The sequence below is a fragment of the Mycteria americana genome, unplaced genomic scaffold (genome assembly GCF_035582795.1).
Source record: "Mycteria americana isolate JAX WOST 10 ecotype Jacksonville Zoo and Gardens unplaced genomic scaffold, USCA_MyAme_1.0 Scaffold_135, whole genome shotgun sequence".
NCBI lineage: Eukaryota > Metazoa > Chordata > Aves > Ciconiiformes > Ciconiidae > Mycteria > Mycteria americana.
The window spans coordinates 59,647-81,793 of record NW_027445475.1 but is presented as its reverse complement, the minus strand read 5'-3'; the positions used below and the strand labels follow the sequence as shown (position 1 = coordinate 81,793).

At 68.2% G+C, this 22,147-nt stretch overlaps 3 protein-coding genes across 3 annotated transcripts; 1 reads left to right on the top strand and 2 right to left on the bottom strand.

The window, feature by feature from the left end:
- Window positions 1–920: 920 nt before the first annotated feature.
- On the bottom strand, window positions 921–3,800 carry LOC142403209 (uncharacterized). The gene is made up of 2 exons (XM_075489405.1): window positions 3,474–3,800; window positions 921–2,408 (listed from the first exon to the last, which is right to left on the bottom strand). Exons 1-2 carry the CDS (start codon window positions 3,654–3,656, stop codon window positions 1,416–1,418), a joined length of 1,176 nt encoding a protein of 391 aa, XP_075345520.1. The 5' UTR covers window positions 3,657–3,800; the 3' UTR covers window positions 921–1,415.
- Window positions 3,801–3,893: 93 nt separating this feature from the next.
- LOC142403202 (uncharacterized) lies at window positions 3,894–19,689 on the bottom strand. Its single transcript, XM_075489394.1, has 19 exons — window positions 19,433–19,689; window positions 17,862–18,222; window positions 16,926–17,007; window positions 15,802–16,742; window positions 14,951–15,137; window positions 13,914–13,979; window positions 13,245–13,358; window positions 11,970–12,976; window positions 11,769–11,865; window positions 11,320–11,361; window positions 11,074–11,194; window positions 10,836–11,029; window positions 10,443–10,587; window positions 8,352–10,035; window positions 8,151–8,247; window positions 7,702–7,743; window positions 7,472–7,576; window positions 7,188–7,411; window positions 3,894–6,122 (listed from the first exon to the last, which is right to left on the bottom strand). The coding sequence occupies exons 3-19, from the start codon at window positions 16,981–16,983 to the stop codon at window positions 4,635–4,637; spliced, it is 6,612 nt and encodes a 2,203-aa protein (XP_075345509.1). The 5' UTR covers window positions 16,984–17,007; window positions 17,862–18,222; window positions 19,433–19,689; the 3' UTR covers window positions 3,894–4,634.
- Window positions 19,690–19,710: 21 nt separating this feature from the next.
- Window positions 19,711–21,061, top strand: LOC142403201 (uncharacterized). The gene is made up of 3 exons (XM_075489393.1): window positions 19,711–19,726; window positions 19,806–20,890; window positions 20,983–21,061. Exons 1-2 carry the CDS (start codon window positions 19,711–19,713, stop codon window positions 20,528–20,530), a joined length of 741 nt encoding a protein of 246 aa, XP_075345508.1. The 3' UTR covers window positions 20,531–20,890; window positions 20,983–21,061.
- Window positions 21,062–22,147: the final 1,086 nt, after the last annotated feature.

Sequence of the window (22,147 nt, the reverse complement as noted above, 5' to 3'; positions counted from 1 at the left end):
GCGGCACGTCCCAGCGGAGCATCCCTGGACCTATGGAGATGGGGGTGTCTCAGGCAGATGGGGGGGGGGTGGGGGGTGGGGGGCCTTGGCTTCCGCCCCTCCCTCTCCTGGGACTGCTCCCGGCTCGACCGCGTCTCTCCCAGTGGGTGAAGTGCCATGACGGGGACATCACAGCCAAGGGGCCACTGAAGCTGGCCAAGGTGAACACCATCAGCCTCGCTGAAATCCCTCACGAGCCCAAAAAAAGGGAGCAGTGCGGCCCCCCGGCTCATGGTGGGGCAGCGCTCGCAGCCCCCCAGCACTCACCCTGTAGTTCCCCTTATATGAACCCCAGCGCACATATATACACACACACACGTGTGCCTGTGTTTTGGAGAAGGTGTCCCAAGCATTTTGCAGCACTGGGGGGGGGAGCTGCGGCACGGGGTGGGGGTGGGGAATTGCAGCAGGAACACGCCCGTGCAGCCCATCACCCCACATTTGACCATCCTGGCACTGGTTCTGCAGAAAAGGGATTTCATTTTATGGCAACCGCCTCTCAGCTGTTTTGCAGTCCTGGAGGGATGTACGTATATAACATATATATAAAGGACAAGATGCCGAGGGGACACATTTGGGGCCAGGGCCAGGCTCAGCCCAAGGGGCTCTAGCAGTGGGGGGGATGCGGAGGGGGTGCCCAGATGTTTTGGTGCCAGAAGACAAAAAAAAACTTATTTCAACCGTGGCACCCCTCTCTCTGGAATAACGCCAAGCAGGAATTGCTTTTGCTCTTCCTTTTTAAAGGAGGAAAAAAGGCAACGTGGCGGGGAATGAGGACCGGCTGACGGCTCTGGTGGCTGCTCTGCTTAAGCTTGGGTTGAAGGGGGACAGGGGAGCCCGGGCAAGGTAATAACGACGAGAGCCACAAAGCAGAAGTAATTATTATTCAAATGGTTTTTTTGTTAATCTGTTCTACAGCAAAACCCGCGTGTGGCAGCTGGGCGATGTGCCCCCCGCCATCCCAGCGGGACACAGCGTGGGACTGTGCGGCCGATGACTGGCAAGAAAAAGGCACGGCGATGCCGTGGGCGAGCACGGACATGCTCTGGCTCCGAGACAGCCAGGTTCATCCCCGCAGCAGAAGGCAAGCGGGAAGGCGGCCCTCCAGAGCACGGGGGGCTTGGCCCCTCGACTCGCCCACCTGGGGGGTCTCCATGGCGAGATGGATCCTGAGCCGCTGCCAGCTCGAGCACTGCTGCCGCCCGCTGCATCCCATCGCTACTGACCCATCCTACCTACCCAACCGCTACGGCCCCGACCCACCCCACGTAATCCCACCTACCAGCCTCGCGGCTCATCCTACTACGCCTCATCCTACTGGCCCCTCCAACGTGCGCGGCATCCTGCCCCGGCAGCGCCAGCCGCGCCGAACCCCCCTAGCAGGGCTGGCTGGGGTAGGGCCAGAGGGGCAACAGAGAGACGGGGTTTTGCCCTGCATGGGTTCGCTGGTGCCGCTTGTGGTGGGAGCTGCGGCTGAAGCTCTTGCCGCAGTAGGCGCAGGCATAGGGCTTCTCCCCGGTGTGGATGCGGCGGTGCTGGGTGAGGGTGGACTTGTCGGTGAAGCTTTTCCCGCAGTCGGTGCAGGCGTAGGGCTTCTCCCCGGTGTGGATGCGCTGGTGGCGGATGAGGTTGGAGCTGACGTTGAAGCGCTTCCCGCAGTGGGGGCAGGCGTAGGGCTTCTCCCCGGTGTGGATGCGCATGTGCTTCACCAGGTCGGAGTTCTGGCTGAAGCTCTGCCAGCACTCGGCGCAGGTGTTGGGGATGGCCACGGCCGGTGGCTTCTCCCCACCAAGGCCATCCCGCCGCCGGCGCCTCCCTGGGGGGCTGGCGGGGGGCTGATTGGGGCGGCCAAAGCTCTTCCCGCAGTCGACACACTTGTAGGGCTTCTGGCCGGTGTGGGTGCGTGGGGCTGGGCTGGTGGCAGCAGCCCCCACCTCCTTCCCACAGTCCCGGCAGCTCTGCGGGCTCCCGCCAGCGTGGGCACGCCGGTGCCGCATCAGGTTGGCACTGAGGCCGAAGCTCTTGCCGCAGTCGAGGCAGGCGAAGGGCTTCTCCCCGCCGTGGCTGCGCCGGTGTGCCAGCAGCGCCGAGCTCTGCGCGAAGCTCTTGCCGCACTCCACACAGATGTTGGGGTGCTCCCCGGCCGACGCCCGCTGCCGCACGACCGTCTCCTTGCGCTTCCGCCCCCCACGCCCGCGGCCGCCCGCCTCGGCCTCCCCGCCACCCGGGGGGGCTGGCTGCCCCTCCGCCCGGCCCTGGCCCCTCGGGGACCTGCCGTGCTCAGGCTGGGGGGCCGCGGAGCCTCTGCAGCGCTTCGGCGACATGGCGGGGGGCTCCCTGAGCCGGGGGCGTCCCCGTGCCGTCCCCACCTGCGGCGACAAGGGGAGAAGCCGAACGTGAGTCGCCCCCCCCAGCAGCGCCGGGCTGGGGGCTGCCCGCCCGCCGGGACCCCCCAGCTCGGGACGCCCGAGCGGCCACCAGCACTGGCAGCCCCAGAGCCGAGGACGAAGCCGGGAGGGCCGGGCCCCGGCCCGGCTTAGGACGGGAATGCCGCGCCCAGCCTCGCCCGGAGCGCGGCGAGGCTGCGGCAGCCCCCGGGGACGGCTTCGCCTGCCCCGGGCGCAGCCCGGCCCTCCAGGCGGCCGGTTACGGCTTCAGCTCGCCTCGGCGCGCCAGCGCTGGCCCAATCGCCGGGGCGGTAGCCCGGGGCTGGCGGTTCGCCCGGGCCGGCGGTTCGCGGCGCTGCGGGAGCAGCCCAGGCCGGCTGGCGGCGGCGGGGACGTGCCAGGGAGACGCCGCGGCTCGGGCCGGGGCAGCGGGAGCCCCTTGGTCGGGCCCGGCTGCTCGGCTCCCCGGCGAGACCCCCGGCCCCCACCCCCGGCCCCCCGTCGCCGGCCCCGGCCCCAGCCCCGGCCCCGGCCCCGGCCGCGGCCCGCTCGGGCCTGGCCGCTCTCCGGGCCCCGCGGGGGCCGGGCCTCGGGCCCCGACGCCGCCAGCCGAGGCCGGGCCGGGCCCGCGGGACCCCCCGCCGGTGGCCTCCGCCCGCACTGCCCCGGTACCTGCGGGCACAGCCCGGGCCGGCGGCGGCGGCGGCTGCAGCTGCGGCTCCTGCCGCGGCTCCTGCCCCGTCCCCGGCCCCCGCCGCCCCCGCTGCCGTCCGGGCGCTGCCGCGGCCTCGCCGGTGCCGGGCGGACAATGGAGGCGGCGGCGGCGGCGCTGACCCAGGAAGTTCAACCCCCGGGGGCTGCTCGGAGGAAGGCGGCGGCGGCGGCGAGGGGAAGACCCCGGCCCCGGCCGCGGCCCCGGCTTGGCCCCGCACCCCCAGCCCCCTCCGGCCCCCCATGCCCATCCCCATCTCCCCAGAGCCCCGCCGCGGCGCTCGGGGCAGGGTCGCTTCTCCCCGTGCCCCCGACCCGCAGCCCGTCCCTTCTCACCAGGATGGGGACGTGCTGCCCGGACCCCACTTCGGGGAGGGGCCCCCTTCTTGCCTTCGCCCTGCCCGCGGCCAGACCCGCTGCCGGAGGGGGACAGAGCAGAGGGGGCCACCTTCGGCAAGGGTGCCCGCAGCGGGACCAGCGGGCCCGGTCGGCGATGCCGGCATCCCAGGCGGCTGGCATCCCCCCGACCCTCGGAGCAGCCCAGAGCCCCAGCCCCCCGGCTGGGGGGTCCCGCAGGACCACGGTCCCCTAAGCAGCATTAGACCCCCTCTTCCACGCGCCGTCGTTGCCCGCTGCGTGACTCCGCGTCCGGACAAGAAAGGCCGGGGGACCCCAGAGCTGCGGGATTTCGGCAGCCACAGCCCCTGCAACCCCCCGTCCTGGCCCTGGGGGAAAACACAGGTTGCACAGCCCGCGGCCGGCAAACAACAACTCTTTACTATGGCAGGCAGGGATAGGAAAGGGATCGCGCGCCCCGGCACGCCAAGCACCGGGCTCGCGCGGAAATTACCTTGCCAGCGGCGTCGCCGTTGGCGGGGCTGCTCCGACAGCCCTGTTTGCGGAGGACTGTTGTCAAATTAGTGAGTTACAGGACCTTTCGTGTTCATGCAGGGAGGAGAAAGCCACGCCATGAGGCTCCCGCTGTGGGGCTCCGCTTTGGGATCCCCCCTTTCCTCCCCCCTTTCCCCCCCAAACCCCATGGCGAAACACAGGCAAGTAAAAGGCTCGGCCCCATCTACACAACGGCCACAACATGGACACTGCGCGGCAGAAATGCGGCTCGGGGTGTCCCGAGCCCTTGGCTCTGTGGCAGGGATGAGCCACGGCCACCCGCCCCGCACCGGCTTCCCACAGCTCTGGCTGGGACAGGGTCAAGGAATCCCCACGGGCAGGCGGTGCCGGTGCCACGTGCCCGTTCCGCACGGGAGATGCAAAACGTCCCCTTGAGTCCATCCCCACTGTGGCTCCTCTCCCACCAGTGCCCACTCAGGCTCAGGAGGCGTCTCGACTGCCCGTGCTGGCACAGCTCGGCAAGGCTCCTGCTCCCCCGCTGCAGCTGGAAGCACCCGGGTCCCCCGAGCTACCTCCAGCTCCGTCCAGTTCAGCCCCCTGAAAGCAGCGCGGTCAGGCTCCTGGAGGAGGATCAGTGCCTGGCGCCTATCTCCTATGGATGCGCTGGTGCCAGCGGAGGGTCAAGGTCTCGCAGAAGGTCTTCCCGCATTCGCTGCACTGGTAGGCATTCTCCCTGGCATGGGTGCGCAGGTGGACGAAGAGGGAAGAGGGCTGCTTGAAGCTCTTCTCGCACTGGGGACACTGGTAGGGCTTCTCCCCTGTGTGGATGCGCTTGTGGCGCGTCAGGTCCGAGCTATGTTTGAAGCTCTTGCCACAGTCGCCGCACTGGTAGGGCTTCTCCCCAGTGTGGGTGCGTAGGTGGGCAATGAGGGATGAGTTCTGCTTGAAGCTCTTCCCGCAGTGGGGGCACTGGTAGGGGGTCTCCCCGGTGTGGGTGCGCATGTGCGTGATGAGTGGCGACCTCTCGCAGAAGCTCTTCCCGCACTGGGGGCACTGGTAGGGCTTCTCCCCTGTGTGGATGCGCTGGTGGCGGATCAGGGCTGAGGTCTCCCAGAAGCTCTTCCCGCAGTTGCCGCACTGGTAGGGCTTCTCTCCGGTGTGGGTGCGCTGGTGGATGATGAGGCACGAGCTCTGCTTGAAGCTCTTCCCGCAGTTTGGGCACTGGTAGGGGGTCTCCCCGGTGTGGGTGCGGAGGTGAGCGATGAGGGATGAGTTCTGCTTGAAGCCCTTCCTGCAGTGGGGGCACTGGTAGGGGGTCTCCCCGGTGTGGATGCGCTGGTGGCGGATCAGGGCCGAGCTGTCAAAGAAGCTCCTCCCGCAGCTGGCGCACGGGTAGGGCTTCTCCCCGGTGTGGGTCCTCTGGTGACTGAGGAAGGACGAGCTGTAGATGAAGCTCTTGCCGCAGTCGGCACACTTGTAGGGCCGCTCGCCCAGGTGGGTCCGCTTGTGTGCACTGAGGTTGGAGCTGCTCTTGAAGCTCTGCCCGCACTGGGGGCACTTGTAGGGCCGCTCGCCGGTGTGGATGCGCTGGTGGATGACGAGGTCTGTCCTCCGGCCGAAGCTCTTCCCGCAGTCGACACACTTGTAGGGCTTCTGGCTGACGGGGCGTGGGGCCGGGCTGGTGGCAGCAGCCCCCACCTTCTTCTCGCAATCCTGGCAGCTCTGTGGGCTCCCGCCGGCATGGCTGCTCTGGTCCTGGGGTACTTTGGGGTTGAGGCCGAAGCTCTTGCCACAGTCGAGGCAGGCGAAGGGCTTCTCCCCGCCGTGGCTGCACCGGTGCGCCAGCAGCGCCGAGCTCTGCGCGAAGCTCTTGCCGCACTCCACGCAGATGTTAGGGTGCTCCCTGGCTGACGCCCGCTGCCGCACGACCGTCTCCTTGTGCTTCCGCCCCCCACGCCCGTGGCCGCCCGCCTCGGCCTCCCCGCCACCCGGGGGGGCTGGCTGCCCCTCCGCCCGGCCCTGGCCCCTCGGGGACCTGCCGTGCTCAGGCTGGGGGGCCGCAGAGCCTCTGCAGCGCTTCGGCGACATGGCGGGGGGCTCCCTGAGCCGGGGGCGTCCCCGTGCCGTCCCCACCTGCGGCGACAAGGGGAGAAGCCGAACGTGAGTCGCCCCCCCCAGCAGCGCCGGGCTGGGGGCTGCCCGCCCGCCGGGACCCCCCAGCTCGGGACGCCCGAGCGGCCACCAGCACTGGCAGCCCCAGAGCCGAGGACGAAGCCGGGAGGGCCGGGCCCCGGCCCGGCTTAGGACGGGAATGCCGCGCCCAGCCTCGCCCGGAGCGCGGCGAGGCTGCGGCAGCCCCCGGGGACGGCTTCGCCTGCCCCGGGCGCAGCCCGGCCCTCCAGGCGGCCGGTTACGGCTTCAGCTCGCCTCGGCGCGCCAGCGCTGGCCCAATCGCCGGGGCGGTAGCCCGGGGCTGGCGGTTCGCCCGGGCCGGCGGTTCGCGGCGCTGCGGGAGCAGCCCAGGCCGGCTGGCGGCGGCGGGGACGTGCCAGGGAGACGCCGCGGCTCGGGCCGGGGCAGCGGGAGCCCCTTGGTCGGGCCCGGCTGCTCGGCTCCCCGGCGAGACCCCCGGCCCCCACCCCCGGCCCCCCGTCGCCGGCCCCGGCCCCAGCCCCGGCCCCGGCCCCGGCCGCGGCCCGCTCGGGCCTGGCCGCTCTCCGGGCCCCGCGGGGGCCGGGCCTCGGGCCCCGACGCCGCCAGCCGAGGCCGGGCCGGGCCCGCGGGACCCCCCGCCGGTGGCCTCCGCCCGCACTGCCCCGGTACCTGCGGGCACAGCCCGGGCCGGCGGCGGCGGCGGCTGCAGCTGCGGCTCCTGCCGCGGCTCCTGCCCCGTCCCCGGCCCCCGCCGCCCCCGCTGCCGTCCGGGCGCTGCCGCGGCCTCGCCGGTGCCGGGCGGACAATGGAGGCGGCGGCGGCGGCGCTGACCCAGGAAGTTCAACCCCCGGGGGCTGCTCGGAGGAAGGCGGCGGCGGCGGCGAGGGGAAGACCCCGGCCCCGGCCGCGGCCCCGGCTTGGCCCCGCACCCCCAGCCCCCTCCGGCCCCCCATGCCCATCCCCATCTCCCCAGGGCCCCGCCGCGGCGCTCGGGGCAGGGTTGCTTCTCCCCGTGCCCCCGACCCGCAGCCCGTCCCTTCTCACCAGGATGGGGACGTGCTGCCCGGACCCCACTTCGGGGAGGGGCCCCCTTCTTGCCTTCGCCCTGCCCGCGGCCAGACCCGCTGCCGGAGGGGGACAGAGCAGAGGGGGCCACCTTCGGCAAGGGTGCCCGCAGCGGGACCAGCGGGCCCGGTCGGCGATGCCGGCATCCCAGGCGGCTGGCATCCCCCCGACCCTCGGAGCAGCCCAGAGCCCCAGCCCCCCGGCTGGGGGGTCCCGCAGGACCACGGTCCCCTAAGCAGCATTAGACCCCCTCTTCCACGCGCCGTCGTTGCCCGCTGCGTGACTCCGCGTCCGGACAAGAAAGGCCGGGGGACCCCAGAGCTGCGGGATTTCGGCAGCCACAGCCCCTGCAACCCCCCGTCCTGGCCCTGGGGGAAAACACAGGTTGCACAGCCCGCGGCCGGCAAACAACAACTCTTTACTATGGCAGGCAGGGATAGGAAAGGGATCGCGCGCCCCGGCACGCCAAGCACCGGGCTCGCGCGGAAATTACCTTGCCAGCGGCGTCGCCGTTGGCGGGGCTGCTCCGACAGCCCTGTTTGCGGAGGACTGTTGTCAAATTAGTGAGTTACAGGACCTTTCGTGTTCATGCAGGGAGGAGAAAGCCACGCCATGAGGCTCCCGCTGTGGGGCTCCGCTTTGGGATCCCCCCTTTCCTCCCCCCTTTCCCCCCCAAACCCCATGGCGAAACACAGGCAAGTAAAAGGCTCGGCCCCATCTACACAACGGCCACAACATGGACACTGCGCGGCAGAAATGCGGCTCGGGGTGTCCCGAGCCCTTGGCTCTGTGGCAGGGATGAGCCACGGCCACCCGCCCCGCACCGGCTTCCCACAGCTCTGGCTGGGACAGGGTCAAGGAATCCCCACGGGCAGGCGGTGCCGGTGCCACGTGCCCGTTCCGCACGGGAGATGCAAAACGTCCCCTTGAGTCCATCCCCACTGTGGCTCCTCTCCCACCAGTGCCCACTCAGGCTCAGGAGGCGTCTCGACTGCCCGTGCCGGCACAGCTCGGCAAGGCTCCTGCTCCCCCGCTGCAGCTGGAAGCACCCGGGTCCCCCGAGCTACCTCCAGCTCCGTCCAGCTCAGCCCCCTGAAAGCAGCGCGGTCAGGCTCCTGGAGGAGGATCAGCAGTGAGCACCTATCTCAGGTGGATGCGCTGGTGCCTGATGAGGGCCGAGCTGACAATGAAGCTCTTGCCACAGTGGCCACACTTGTAGGGCTTCTCCCCAGTGTGGGTGCGCAGGTGGGTGATGAGCGACGAGCTCTGCTTGAAGCTCTTCCCGCAGTGGGGGCACTGGTAGGGGGTCTCCCCGGTGTGGGTGCGCTGGTGGCGGGTCAGGGCCGAGCTCTGCTTGAAGCTCTTGCCACAGTCGCCGCACTGGTAGGGCTTCTCCCCGGTGTGGGTGCGTAGGTGGGTGACAAGGGACGAGGTCTGCTTGAAGCTCTTCCCGCAGTGGGGGCACTGGTAGGGGGTCTCCCCGGTGTGGGTGCGCATGTGCGTGATGAGTGGCGACCTCTCGCAGAAGCTCTTCCCGCACTGGAGGCACTGGTAGGGCTTCTCCCCTGTGTGGATGCGCTGGTGGCAAATCAGGGCTGAGGTCTCCCAGAAGCTCTTCCCGCAGTCGGCGCACTGGTAGGGCTTCTCTCCGGTGTGGGTGCGCTGGTGGATGATGAGGCACGAGCTCTGCTTGAAGCTCTTCCCGCAGTTCGGGCACTGGTAGGGGGTCTCGCCGGTGTGAGTGCGCAAGTGGGTGATGAGGGACCAGCTCTGCTTGAAGCTCTTACCGCAGTGGGCGCACTGGTAGGGGGTCTCCCCGGTGTGGATGCGCTGGTGGCGGATCAGGGCTGAGCTGTCGCAGAAGCTCTTCCCACAGCTGGAGCACGGGTAGGGCTTGTCCCCGGTGTGGGTCCGCTGGTGCTTGAGGAAGGACGAGCTGTAGCTGAAGCTCTTGCCGCAGTCGGCACACTTGTAGGGCCGCTCGCCCAAGTGGGTCCGCTTGTGCATGTTGAGGTTGGAGCTGCTCTTGAAGCTCTTCCCGCACTCGGGGCACTTGTAGGGACGCTCGCCGGTGTGGATGCGCTGGTGGATGACAAGGTCTGAGCTCCGGCTGAAGCTCTTTCCACACTTGGTGCAGGTGTAGGGCCGCTCGCCGGCGTGCAGCCGCTGGTGCTTCGCCAGGTCTGAGTTCTGGCCGAAGCTCTTGCTGCAGTTGAGGCAGGCGAAGGGCTTCTCCCCGCCATGGCTGCGCCGGTGCGCCAGCAGCGCCGCGTTCCGCGTGAAGTTCTTGCCGCACTCCACGCAAGTGTTGGGGTGCTCCCCGACCGACACCCACTGCCGCACGACCGTCTCCTTGTGCTTCCGCCCCCCGCGGCCGCCCACCTTGGCCTCCCCGCCACCCGGGGGGGCTGGCTGCCCCTCCGCCCGGCCCTGGCCCCTCGGGGACCTGCCGTGCTCAGGCTGGGGGGCCGCGGAGCCTCTGCAGCGCTTCGGCGACATGGCAGGGGGCTCCCTGAGCCGGGGGCGTCCCCGTGCCGTCCCCACCTGCGGCGACAAGGGGAGAAGCCGAACGTGAGTCGCCCCCCCCAGCAGCGCCGGGCTGGGGGCTGCCCGCCCGCCGGGACCCCCCAGCTCGGGACGCCCGAGCGGCCACCAGCACTGGCAGCCCCAGAGCCGAGGACGAAGCCGGGAGGGCCGGGCCCCGGCCCGGCTTAGGACGGGAATGCCGCGCCCAGCCTCGCCCGGAGCGCGGCGAGGCTGCGGCAGCCCCCGGGGACGGCTTCGCCTGCCCCGGGCGCAGCCCGGCCCTCCAGGCGGCCGGTTACGGCTTCAGCTCGCCTCGGCGCGCCAGCGCTGGCCCAATCGCCGGGGCGGTAGCCCGGGGCTGGCGGTTCGCCCGGGCCGGCGGTTCGCGGCGCTGCGGGAGCAGCCCAGGCCGGCTGGCGGCGGCGGGGACGTGCCAGGGAGACGCCGCGGCTCGGGCCGGGGCAGCGGGAGCCCCTTGGTCGGGCCCGGCTGCTCGGCTCCCCGGCGAGACCCCCGGCCCCCACCCCCGGCCCCCCGTCGCCGGCCCCGGCCCCAGCCCCGGCCCCGGCCCCGGCCGCGGCCCGCTCGGGCCTGGCCGCTCTCCGGGCCCCGCGGGGGCCGGGCCTCGGGCCCCGACGCCGCCAGCCGAGGCCGGGCCGGGCCCGCGGGACCCCCCGCCGGTGGCCTCCGCCCGCACTGCCCCGGTACCTGCGGGCACAGCCCGGGCCGGCGGCGGCGGCGGCTGCAGCTGCGGCTCCTGCCGCGTCCCCGGCCCCCGCCGCCCCCGCTGCCGTCCGGGCGCTGCCGCGGCCTCGCCGGTGCCGGGCGGACAATGGAGGCGGCGGCGGCGGCGCTGACCCAGGAAGTTCAACCCCCGGGGGCTGCTCGGAGGAAGGCGGCGGCGGCGGCGAGGGGAAGACCCCGGCCCCGGCCGCGGCCCCGGCTTGGCCCCGCACCCCCAGCCCCCTCCGGCCCCCCATGCCCATCCCCATCTCCCCAGAGCCCCGCCGCGGCGCTCGGGGCAGGGTCGCTTCTCCCCGTGCCCCCGACCCGCAGCCCGTCCCTTCTCACCAGGACGGGGACGTGCTGCCCGGACCCCACTTCGGGGAGGGGCCCCCTTCTTGCCTTCGCCCTGCCCGCGGCCAGACCCGCTGCCGGAGGGGGACAGAGCAGAGGGGGCCACCTTCGGCAAGGGTGCCCGCAGCGGGACCAGCGGGCCCGGTCGGCGATGCCGGCGTCCCAGGCGGCTGGCATCCCCCCGACCCTCGGAGCAGCCCAGAGCCCCAGCCCCCCGGCTGGGGGGTCCCGCAGGACCACGGTCCCCTAAGCAGCATTAGACCCCCTCTTCCACGCGCCGTCGTTGCCCGCTGCGTGACTCCGCGTCCGGACAAGAAAGGCCGGGGGACCCCAGAGCTGCGGGATTTCGGCAGCCACAGCCCCTGCAACCCCCCGTCCTGGCCCTGGGGGAAAACACAGGTTGCACAGCCCGCGGCCGGCAAACAACAACTCTTTACTATGGCAGGCAGGGATAGGAAAGGGATCGCGCGCCCCGGCACGCCAAGCACCGGGCTCGCGCGGAAATTACCTTGCCAGCGGCGTCGCCGTTGGCGGGGCTGCTCCGACAGCCCTGTTTGCGGAGGACTGTTGTCAAATTAGTGAGTTACAGGACCTTTCGTGTTCATGCAGGGAGGAGAAAGCCACGCCATGAGGCTCCCGCTGTGGGGCTCCGCTTTGGGATCCCCCCTTTCCTCCCCCCTTTCCCCCCCAAACCCCATGGCGAAACACAGGCAAGTAAAAGGCTCGGCCCCATCTACACAACGGCCACAACATGGACACTGCGCGGCAGAAATGCGGCTCGGGGTGTCCCGAGCCCTTGGCTCTGTGGCAGGGATGAGCCACGGCCACCCGCCCCGCACCGGCTTCCCACAGCTCTGGCTGGGACAGGGTCAAGGAATCCCCACGGGCAGGCGGTGCCGGTGCCACGTGCCCGTTCCGCACGGGAGATGCAAAACGTCCCCTTGAGTCCATCCCCACTGTGGCTCCTCTCCCACCAGTGCCCACTCAGGCTCAGGAGGCGTCTCGACTGCCCGTGCCGGCACAGCTCGGCAAGGCTCCTGCTCCCCCGCTGCAGCTGGAAGCACCCGGGTCCCCCGAGCTACCTCCAGCTCCGTCCAGCTCAGCCCCCTGAAAGCAGCGCGGTCAGGCTCCTGGAGGAGGATCAGCAGCGAGCACCTATCCCAGGTGGATGCGCTGGTGCCTGATGAGGGCCGAGCTGACAATGAAGCTCTTGCCGCAGTCGCCGCACTTGTAGGGCTTCTCCCCAGTGTGGGTACGCAGGTGGGTGATGAGCGACGAGCTCTGCTTGAAGCTCTTCCCGCAGTGGGGGCACTGGTAGGGGGTCTCCCCGGTGTGGATGCGCTGGTGGCGGATCAGGGCCGAGCTCTCGAAGAAGCGCTTCCCGCAGCCGGCGCACTGGTAGGGCTTCTCCCCGGTGTGGGTCCGCTGGTGCTTGAGGAAGGCCGAGCTGTAGCTGAAGCTCTTGCCGCAGTCGGCACACTTGTAGGGCCGCTCGCCCAGGTGGGTCCGCTGGTGCGTGTTGAGGTTCGAGCTGCGGTTGAAACTCTTCCCGCACTGGGGGCACTTGTAGGGCCGCTCGCCAGTGTGGATGCGCTGGTGGACGACAAGGTCCGAGCTCCAGCTGAAGCTCTTTCCACACTTGGCGCAGGCGTAGGGCCGCTCGCCGGCGTGCAGCCGCTGGTGCTTCGCCAGGTCCGAGCTCTGGCCGAAGCTCTTGCCGCAGTCGGAGCACTTGTAGGGCCTGTCCCCACTGTGGATGCGCTGGTGGGCGTTGCGGTTTGAGCTGCGGGTGAAGCTCTTCCCGCAGTCCAGGCACTTGTAGGGCTTCTCCCCCGTGTGCAGCCGCTGGTGGATCAGCAGCTCTGACCGCCGGGAGAAGGTCTTCTCACACTGCCCGCAGGTTTTCGGTGCGTCACCCCGCCGTGCCCGCCGCCCCCCTCGGCTGCCGGCCGTTGCCCCGCTGTAGGGGGGCTGCGCCGGACACTCCTCAGGTGGGCTCCGGGAGTCCCACGGGGGGCCGCAGTGGCTCTGGCAGGCGTCCCCAAGCACGGGGCTTTGGGGAATGCCCTCCTCCACCCCCCGGGACAGGATGACGTCCAGCTCTGCCAGCTCGGGGCCCTCCGGCTCAGGAGCCTCCTCCTCGTTCTCGCTCCCCGTCCCGTCATCTGCCGGGGCAGAGAGAGACAACGCCGACGGGAGTGATTCCCAGCGCCAAGGGGAAAAAGGGGGAGCCTGAAGAATTCGGGTGGACAGGTGCCAAAGGCCAATCCCAGAACAGAGGGCAAGAAAGCTCTTCCCGACCCCAGCCCAGCAGCTCCACGCAGAGCCCCGGACACCTGCCAGCTTGGGACGCTCCCTGTGACGGAGGAGTGGGGGCTACCATGGGGCTATCGCTAAAACCGCCAGCCCATTTGGGGTGGGGTCCCAGCTCACCTGCAGGGGCCACCCTGAGGATCTCCCATTCCTTGGAGTCGTTCGGGTCCGGCACGCCCAGTTCTTCCTCCAGCTCCAGCCGGGAGATGACGTTGGGCTTGGGAATCGGGAAGTCTGCTCCAGAAAAAGGAGAAAGAAGACACCGCGTTTGTTACAAGTCTGTTACGTGGGGTTTATTAAACACTATATATATATATACACTTTTTAAAGGAAATACGGCCTTTTGCATTCAGGCCAGCAGCTGGGAGAGAAAGGCAATAAAAGGCATTTCCATCCAGCAGACTGTGGCTGCTCGGCAGGTAACCTCACTTCTGGCATCTCCTGTCTTCTGAGGAGGGATGTGCCACCCCGGCACCACATTTCTCTGCACCCAATGCCTTACAAGAACCAAACTCCCACAAAAATTGCACTTTCTTTTTCCTCTGCACCCCCCAGCTAAAAAGCACGCGCTGTGTTTCGCTGAGAGGGCTCGCGATGCCGAAGGCAGGTGCCCAACCCCGCGGTGCCGGCTGCGCCGACACACGGGGGGAACAGCTTTTGTTCTCGCCACGCCCGCAGGATGCGTCTTTTTTGGCGGCGGATTATTTTTTGGCAGTGAAGCCCAGCGCGTGGCGGGGCAGGCGGCAGCATGCCGCGGGGAGCGGGAGCGGGCGAGGACACCAGCCTTACCCAGCAGGATCAGGGACTCGTAGCTCTCCTGCATGACGCCGATGCCACTTCGAAGCCCGGCAGCACCTGCAAGAGAGAGAAAGGGGGTTCAGGGGCACCCCCCGGCACGGGCACAGAGCAGCCGCGTCCCCTGCTCTCGCCGCGGTCCCCGCTAACCGGGCCCGGGTGGCTTCTGAGGCAGATACACGGGGCCGCTCGCCGGGCCCCCCCGCCTCGGCTGGGGATGCGGGCGCCCGAGCATCCCCCCTCCGTGGCCTCCCCGCCGAGCGGGGCCGAGCGGGGGCACCCGCGGCTCAGCGAGCCCTCCCCGGCTGCGCCGGGGGACCCCCGGCACCCCGATACCTGCGGGGGGGGAGGGACGACGGGACAGAGCCGGGCGGGGGCGATGCTCCGGGGGCTGCGGGGCCGGGGCTCCCCGCTCCGGGCTGCTCGGGGAAGCGCCGCCGCCGGCCCCGCGGCCGCTCCGCCCGGGCCCCCGGATGGAGGAGCCGCCGGTGACCCAGGAAGTTCAGCCTCCGCCGCCGTGACCGGGCAGGCGCGGAGGGAAGCGGCGGCGAGCGGCTGCGGCGCTTCCCTCCCTCCCGGCGGGGGCAGGGGGGGACGCGGGGGCCCGGGCTGCCCCCGCCCTCCCGCCGGGCCCCGTCCCCGTCCCCGTCCCCGCTCCCACCCCCATCCCCAATCCCCGTCCTCATCCCCGCTCCCACCTCCATCCCCGTTCCTGTCCTCAGCCCCGCTCCCACCTCCATCCCCGTTCCTGTCCTCATCTCCATCCCTGTCCTTGCCCTCATTCCTGTCCCCGTCCCATTCGTCCCATTGCCTTCCCCCCTGCATCCCCATCCCCTGTCCTGTCCCCATTCCCTTCCCTCTCCGTGACCCTGACCCCATCCCCACCCTCATCCCAGCGCCCGGGCAGTCCTGGCTCCGCAGGGTCAGCTGGCAGCGGGTGACAGCAAGGGGCGGGCAAAGGGGGACAAACCCTCTCTGTGCCCTCGCACCTACAGACAACAGCCCGGGGAACGGTGGGGCCCTAGGATCACCTGGCTCAGGAGGGACCTGGGGAGCTCGGCCTCCAACCCACCCTCCTCCAGCCGAGGTCCTGCCTGCTGCCGGGCCAGCTCCGCTTCCTCGGGGCTTTATCCAGCCTGGCCTGGCCGAGCTCCAGGGATGGGGACGGCGCAGCCACCCCAGGTGACCCGCTTGGCCTTCCTCAGGGAAAAGCTGCTCCTAGCCAGCAGAGACCCGTCCTCTTCCAGTTCACACCCCTCGTCTCCCATCCTCCATGCAGTGGAGCGCTTGGCCAGGCTCTGGGAGAGTTGTGGGTGCTCGCCGTGTTCCCAGTGGGAGCCAGGGGACTCCCCATCTGGCCGGCCCTGCAGCTTCCCCCCTCTCCCCTGGCTTGCCCCTCCCCCCCGAGCCACACAGTGAAGCCCCTCAGCCCCCAGTTCAGCCTCAAAAAGACAGGGTGGGAGCTGCATGGGTCAATGGTGAGCTGGAAGATGCCTCCAATACCCAAAATTCAGAGATGCGCATTGTGCCCCAGCCTCTGCATCCGCCTTTTTGGGTGAAAACCACCACATTCCTTTGCTTTCCCCCACCTCAGTGAAACAACAGGAGTTGCTCGCTCGCAGCAGCCATCTGGGATGGCCACCGCTCAGCAGGGAGGGCTCAGGAGTGAATTGGAGTTTGACAAGGCCCCCAGGGACCCCCCGTGCCAGAGGGAGCGTCTTGGGCGACACTTCGCCCCAGATCCGCCCCCCCACCGCCCCATGCCAGCCGCGCCGGTGGCCTCTGCTGCAGGATGGCAGATTTTATTGCCGAGCACCGCACAGAGAAGCCTCGGGGAAGGGACCCCGGCGCTGCGGAAGGGGCGGCACAGCCACAGCCGTCAGAGGGACTTGCCGTGCTGCAGGCGCCAGTGGGTGATGACGTTGGAGCTCTGGGTGAAGCTCTTGCCGCAGTCAGGGCAGACGTAGGGCCGCTCACCAGTGTGGACGCGCTTGTGCTTGGTGAGCGCCGAGCTGGTGGTGAAGCTCTTGCGGCACTCGGGGCAGACGTAGGGCCGCTCGCCCGTGTGCACCCGCTGGTGGGTGGTAAGGTGGGCGAACTGGCTGTAGCCCCGGCCGCACTCCCCGCAGCGGTAGGGCTTCTCGGGCAGGTGGGTGCGCCGGTGCCGCAGCAGGTAAGAGCTGGTGGAGAAGCTCTTGCCGCAGTCGGGGCAGGCGAAGGACTTCTCAGCACGGTGCGTGCGCTGGTGCTTGGCCAGCAGCGAGCTGTCAGCGAAGGCCTTGGGGCACGCCGGGCAGGGGTAGGGCCGCTCACCGGTGTGGGCCCGCCGGTGGATGGTGAGCGAGGGGCAGTCCCGGAAGCTCTCGCTGCAGTCGGGGCAGCGGTAGGGCCGCTCACCCGTGTGCAGCCGCTGGTGCCGGGTGAGGTTGGAGCTGCTGCCAAAGCGGCGTCCGCACTCGGGGCAGGGGTAGGGCCGCTCGCCCGTGTGCGTCCGCCGGTGCTTCACCAGGTCCGAGTTGACGTTGAAGCTGCGGCCGCAGTCGCGGCAGCGGTAGGGCCGCTCGCCGGTGTGCAGCCGCTGGTGGGTGAGGAGGTGGGAGCTCTGCCCGAAGCAGCGCCCGCACTCGGGGCAGGCGTAGGGCCGCTCGCCCAGGTGGCTGCGGCGGTGGGTCAGCAGGTTGGAGCGCAGGCTGAAGCTCTTCCCGCACGCCTCGCAGGTGTTGGGGCGCGGCTGCGCTGCCCCGGCACCGCCGCCACGCTCCTGCTCCATCTCCTGCCCAGGGGACGTGCTCCCCCTCTCCGGGCTCTCCTCCTGCCTGTCACCTGCCAGGGAGATGGGCGATGGGGAGACGGCACTCAGGAGGGCAGGGACAGGAAGGGGGTGCCGATGCAGCTGGCAGCAGCCCCGTCTGGGCCTCAGGTGTTGACGCCACCGCCCTCTGCTCCCAGCCTGTGGGAACGGGCCCCGAGCCCAACACCGAGCCCAGCCCTGTCCCAATCCGGTACCTGCCCCGGCGTCTCCCCAGCTCGCTCCTGCCTCAGGGCCGCGGGTGCCTGGGTCCATGCGGGGCCAGGAGCCCTCCGTCCCCTGCGGAGAAGAGAAGAGGAATCAGGGGGTGGGTTGCCTGGGACAAGCGGCTTCCAGGCTGAGGGTCTGGCGGCAGCGCAGACCGCCAGCACAGGGCCTGGCAGAGGCCGCGTCCCCAGACAGCTCCCACCGCTGTTTCTGCCTGCACCATAACAGGGGCCGAGAGCCTGGAGCACAGCGAGGGGGCTGGCGGGCAACGGGGGCTCACAGAAATGATGCTTTGCCCATAAAACCTGCCTGAGGCCATGCAGGGCAGGCGGATGAAGGGTCTGCGGGTGCTGGGGGAGCAGAAACCCCACCCACGGGCAGGCTCAGGGCAGCCTGACGGCCCCCGGGCTCAGCATCCCTCCATGGAGGGATACGGGGGGGGCCCCCCCATCTGTCGTGGTCCCATTGTCCCGGCGTGGCATGGGTGTCCCCGTCCATCCCAACCCGCCGAGGGTCCTGCCACTATCCATGGGAGCAGGGACCCCCCCCCCCCCCCAAGACCCGCGGGTGGGAGTGGCCTGCCTGGATGGGTGGGTGGTGCAGGAAGGGGCTGGAGCAAGCAGCAGGGCTGCGGAGGGGATGCTGGGGGCCAGCGGGGCGGGGGGGTGGCCAGACCCGGCGCTCTGGGAGGCGGCATCCCAGCAGCACCCTGCTGCCCATACCCCCTCGCCCCATCCCGCCCTGGGCCCCCCTGTCCTGCAGGACCACAGGACAGCGAGGGCACACCGCAATGCCCAGAGCTCGCAAAGGTGCCCATGAAGAGAGTTGTGAAGACGCTAAGGACGGCTGCCTGTCTCATGCAGAAAAAAATTCTCTGTGCCGTGTATGTGTGACCTGGCACGGTGTTTCAGTGTTACGCATTGTACCTGCTGTGACGTGTCTGTCCTCGCCGCAGCTCGCTTTCGTCTCCGCAGTCTCGGTGTCGTCACAGGTTTTGTCGGACGCGCCGTTGGCCGAGGGGGTGGCAGGCACTCGGGCTCCTGTCGGGGTAGTGGCAACGGTTGGGCGCGGCCAGCAGTGGTGGCACAGCCGGCGCTTTGATGCTGCGGTGTATCTGCTGCATGCACATTTGTTCCCCCGGGAATTTGGGGTTCCCAGAGAAAAGGGCTGGTGGAGCTGGAGTGCGAAATCCTGAAGCAATCAAGCTGGACCGAAGTGCTTGTCCAACCTCCAGTCACACCGAGGTGCTCCCGTTGTTCTTCCTGGGATTTCCGACGTCCCTGGTTTCTGTCATTTTAATTCTTACTACTTACTATTTACTTTAAAACATCTAGAATAAAAACCTAAATAACAGTAACTAGAACAGAATGCCTAGACTCTAGTTGTTATGCAAAACTTTACAGACAGTAATTAGTCCCAATTTATATTATAAAACTAGAAGCAGCAAAATGTAAATAATAGAGCACTAGTTGGGATTAACGTCTGTAGAGAAACAACTCTAGTTAATCTTAAAAAAAAAAAGTCACAGGCAGTAGTTAATCCCACTTGGTAGTAAAGTTAGAGTGCAAATAATGGAAATACTCTTCAGAGGTGAATCATGACTAAATTTCATTGTAGCTATTACTTAACAAACTAGGTGGTAATTATTCCTAATCTGTATTGTAATTAAAAAAAAATAAATTTAGCAATCCTTTTTTAAGCGATAAAGATAGAAAACTAATTAAGGGCCATTAACAGCTACGTTTAAATATAGCCATTATTAAATAAATTGCAGGCATTAATGACGTCCAATTGGAAACCACATAAGGAAGTTGTAAATTTTAAAACGAAAATAGAATCGGAAAGCTAATCAGGAGTGTTTAAAACTTAAATTGTAACACGGCTGCAAGCTTAGTTCAGAGGCAATAGTGACTCAGGCTCAGAACCCAAAGCGTAATTGAAGTTTTAGTTTTTTAAAGACAGAGAAACAAAAAATGAGTCATTACATAACAGCTGTGTTTAAACGTAGGTATTAAGAAAATTCACAGGCGGTAACAGTTCTCAACCAGAACTAACAACATTGAAAGATTTAGCTTTAAAATAAAATTAAGAAACTAACAGCGTGTCACGACCGCCCGGACTTAACCATAGCCATTTTGGGGGGAACCCCCCCAAGCACAGGTACTAATTATTTCCAAGTAGACCTAAAAATAGAGGTGAAACCGGTGCAAATGAAAATTGAGCAGTACACAGTTAAACTGAATTTAAAAACATTCAGAAGACTAACTGGGCATCATTAACACCTCTTACTTATTTAATAACAGTAATGTTACATTCATGCGCTAACGATGCCCCGGCAGCACCGCCATCATCAAAATTTCCAGAGACGAAGCAGAGAGAGAAGGCTGATTTGGAGCCGTTTACTGTAACGGCATCTTGCTGTCGCGGTGGCAATTACAGCACGCCCGGTTCGGTTGCTAATTCCTAACAGGGAATCACGGTTGAGAAGAGCATTAACCTTTCCTTCCGCCTCCGCCGCCGTTTTCGGCACTCCTCCTCCTCCTCCCGGCAGCCGCAGGGAACCGGGGCCTCCCAGGCGCCAGCGGCCGCTCGCCGCGTTCGCAGCGCGGAGCCCTCAGCGAGGCGGTCCCGCGGCACCGGGACGGCAGCAGCCGGCCGCGCCCGAGGACGCCACTGCCCGCTCGCTGCTGCCGAGCTCCGGCCGAGCCCTCGCCGCGGCGCGGCCACCAGCACCAGCGGCCCGACCCCGTCGTGAACGACACCGCTTTAGCAGCGATGGCGGCTCCCACAGGCAGGCGGCTCGGCCACGCAGCGCGTCCCCCCCGCCCGCGCAACGACCCCTGAGCACCGCCCCGACCCCGGGCCCGCAGGGCAGCGGCCCGGAGGCGGAACCAGGGGCGGCGAGAGGGACGCGCCCGCGGCAGCAGCAGGCCGCGGGAGGCCCCAAGCCGCGGAGAAAGGCCCTCACGGGGGCCGGGCTGGGCCGGGCCCTAGAGAGCCGGGGCTCCGACGGGCTCCCCGCCACCCAGAGCGGCTTCTCAGGCAGGGAGGGAGGAAGGGAGGGAGGGAGGGAGGGACGGACGGACGGACACCCCCACCCCCCCGCGGCGACGGCCGCCCCGCTCGGCACCGACAGCGGCCGCCGGTACTCCGGTACGGGCTCTTACCGCGCTCCGGGGCCGCCCGGAAGTGCCCGTCGGTCCTCCGGAAAGCGCACTCTATGGGCCGGTGGTCCTCCAGCTCACCGGAAGTGCCCGTCGGTCCTCCGGAACGCGCACTCTATGGGCCGGTGGTCCTCCAGCTCACCGGAAGTGCCCGTCGGTCCTCCGGAACGCGCACTCTATGGGCCGGTGGTCCTCCAGCTCACCGGAAGTGCCCGTCGGTCCTCCGGAACGCGCACTCTATGGGCCGGTGGTCCTCCAGCTCACCGGAAGTGCCCGTCGGTCCTCCGGAACGCGCACTCTATGGGCCGGTGGTCCTCCAGCTCACCGGAAGTGCCCGTCGGTCCTCCGGAATGCGCACTCTATGGGCCGGTGGTCCTCCAGCTCACCGGAAGTGCCCGTCGGTCCTCCGGAACGCGCACTCTATGGGCTAGCAGTCCGCCAAGACATAGCAGAGAAATTCCGAACAAATAAAACCTTCTTCCAGGCTCCACCGAGGCTGGGCGGGGCTCTGCTGCATTCTAGGGCTTTGCCAAAGGCTGAATGGAGCCCTGCTTCTCTCCAGAGTGCCCCGGGGCCACAGGGGCCCTGTGCCAGGGGCGGTGGGGCCCTGCGAGGGTCGGTGGGGAACTGCTGGGGCCAGTGGGCCCCCAGGGATCCTCAAGCCGAGCTCGAGCTCCAGGGATGAGACTAAGCTCCTGAAGCCGAGCTCCTGGGACAAGGCTGAGCTCCTCAAGCCGAGCTCCAGGGACGAGGCTGAGCTCCTCAAGCCGAGGCCGAGCACCAGGGATGAGGTCGAGCTCCAGGGATGAGGCCGAGCTCCTCAAGCCAAGCTCCAGGCATGAGGCCGAGCTCCTCAAGCTGAGGCCGAGCTCCTCAAGCTGAGGCTGAGCTCCTCAAGCTGAGCTCCAGGGACAAGGACGAGCTCCGGGGACGAGTGGCTGAGCTGCAGCGGCCGAGCCGCTTGGCCCCGCAGCTCAGCTGCTCGGCCTCGGCCCCGGCCCCACTGCTTGGCTGCTTGGCTGCTCAGCCTCAGCCCAGCAGCTCGGCTGCTCCGTCACTTGGCTTCGGCTCAGCTGCTCGGCCTCGGCTCGGCTTCTAAGCCGCTCGGCCTCGGCCCCGCAGCTCAGCCGCTTGGCTGCTCGGCCACTCAGCCTCGGCTCAGCCGCTTGGCCCCGGCTCCGCAGCTTGCCCGCCTGGCCGCTTGGCCTTGGCCCTGCAGCTTGGCCGCTCAGCCACTCGGCCTCGGCTTGGGTGCTTGGCCTTGGCTCCACAGCTCTGCTGCTCGGCCGCTTGGCCTCCGCCCCGCAGCTCGGCTGCTCGGCTGCTCGGCCGCGGCTCAGCCGCTCAGCCTCGGCTCTGCTGCTCGGCCACTAGCCCGCTTGGTCTCAGCCCTCCAGCTCGGCCGATCGGCCTCGGCTCACGTGCTCGGCCACTTGGTCTTGGCCCCGTGGCTCGGCCGCTTGGCCCCGGCTCCGCAGCTTGCCCACCTGTCCGCTCGGCCTTAGCCCTGCAGCTCGGCTGCTCGGCCTCGGCCCCGCAGCTTGGCCACTTGGCCGCTTGGCTGCTCGGCCCTGGCTCCGCAGCTTGTCTGCCCGGCCACTCGGTCTCGGCCCTGCAGCTCGGCTGCTCGGCCTCATCCCCGCAGCTCGGCCACTCAGCCTCGGCTTGGCTGCTCAGCCGCTCGGCCTTGGCTCCGCAGCTTGGCCGCTTGGCTGCTCGGCCTCTCCGCCGCTTGGCCTTGACTTGGCCGCTCGACCGCTTAGTCTCAGCCCCTAGGCCGCTTGGCCTCGGCCCTGCAGCCCAGCCACTCGGCCTCGGCTCGGGTGCTCGGCCATTCAGCCTTGACCCTGCAGCTTGGCCGCTTGGCGTCTCGGTTGCTTGGCCTCGGCTCGGGTGCTCGGCCGCTTGGTCTCAGCCCCGCAGCTCGGCCACTTGGCTGCACGGCCTCAGCCCCACAGCTTGGCCATTCAGCCTCTTGGCCTCGGCTTGGCTGCTCAGTCTTGGCCCCGCAGCTCGGCTGCTTGGCCGCTTGGATGCCCGGCCTTGGC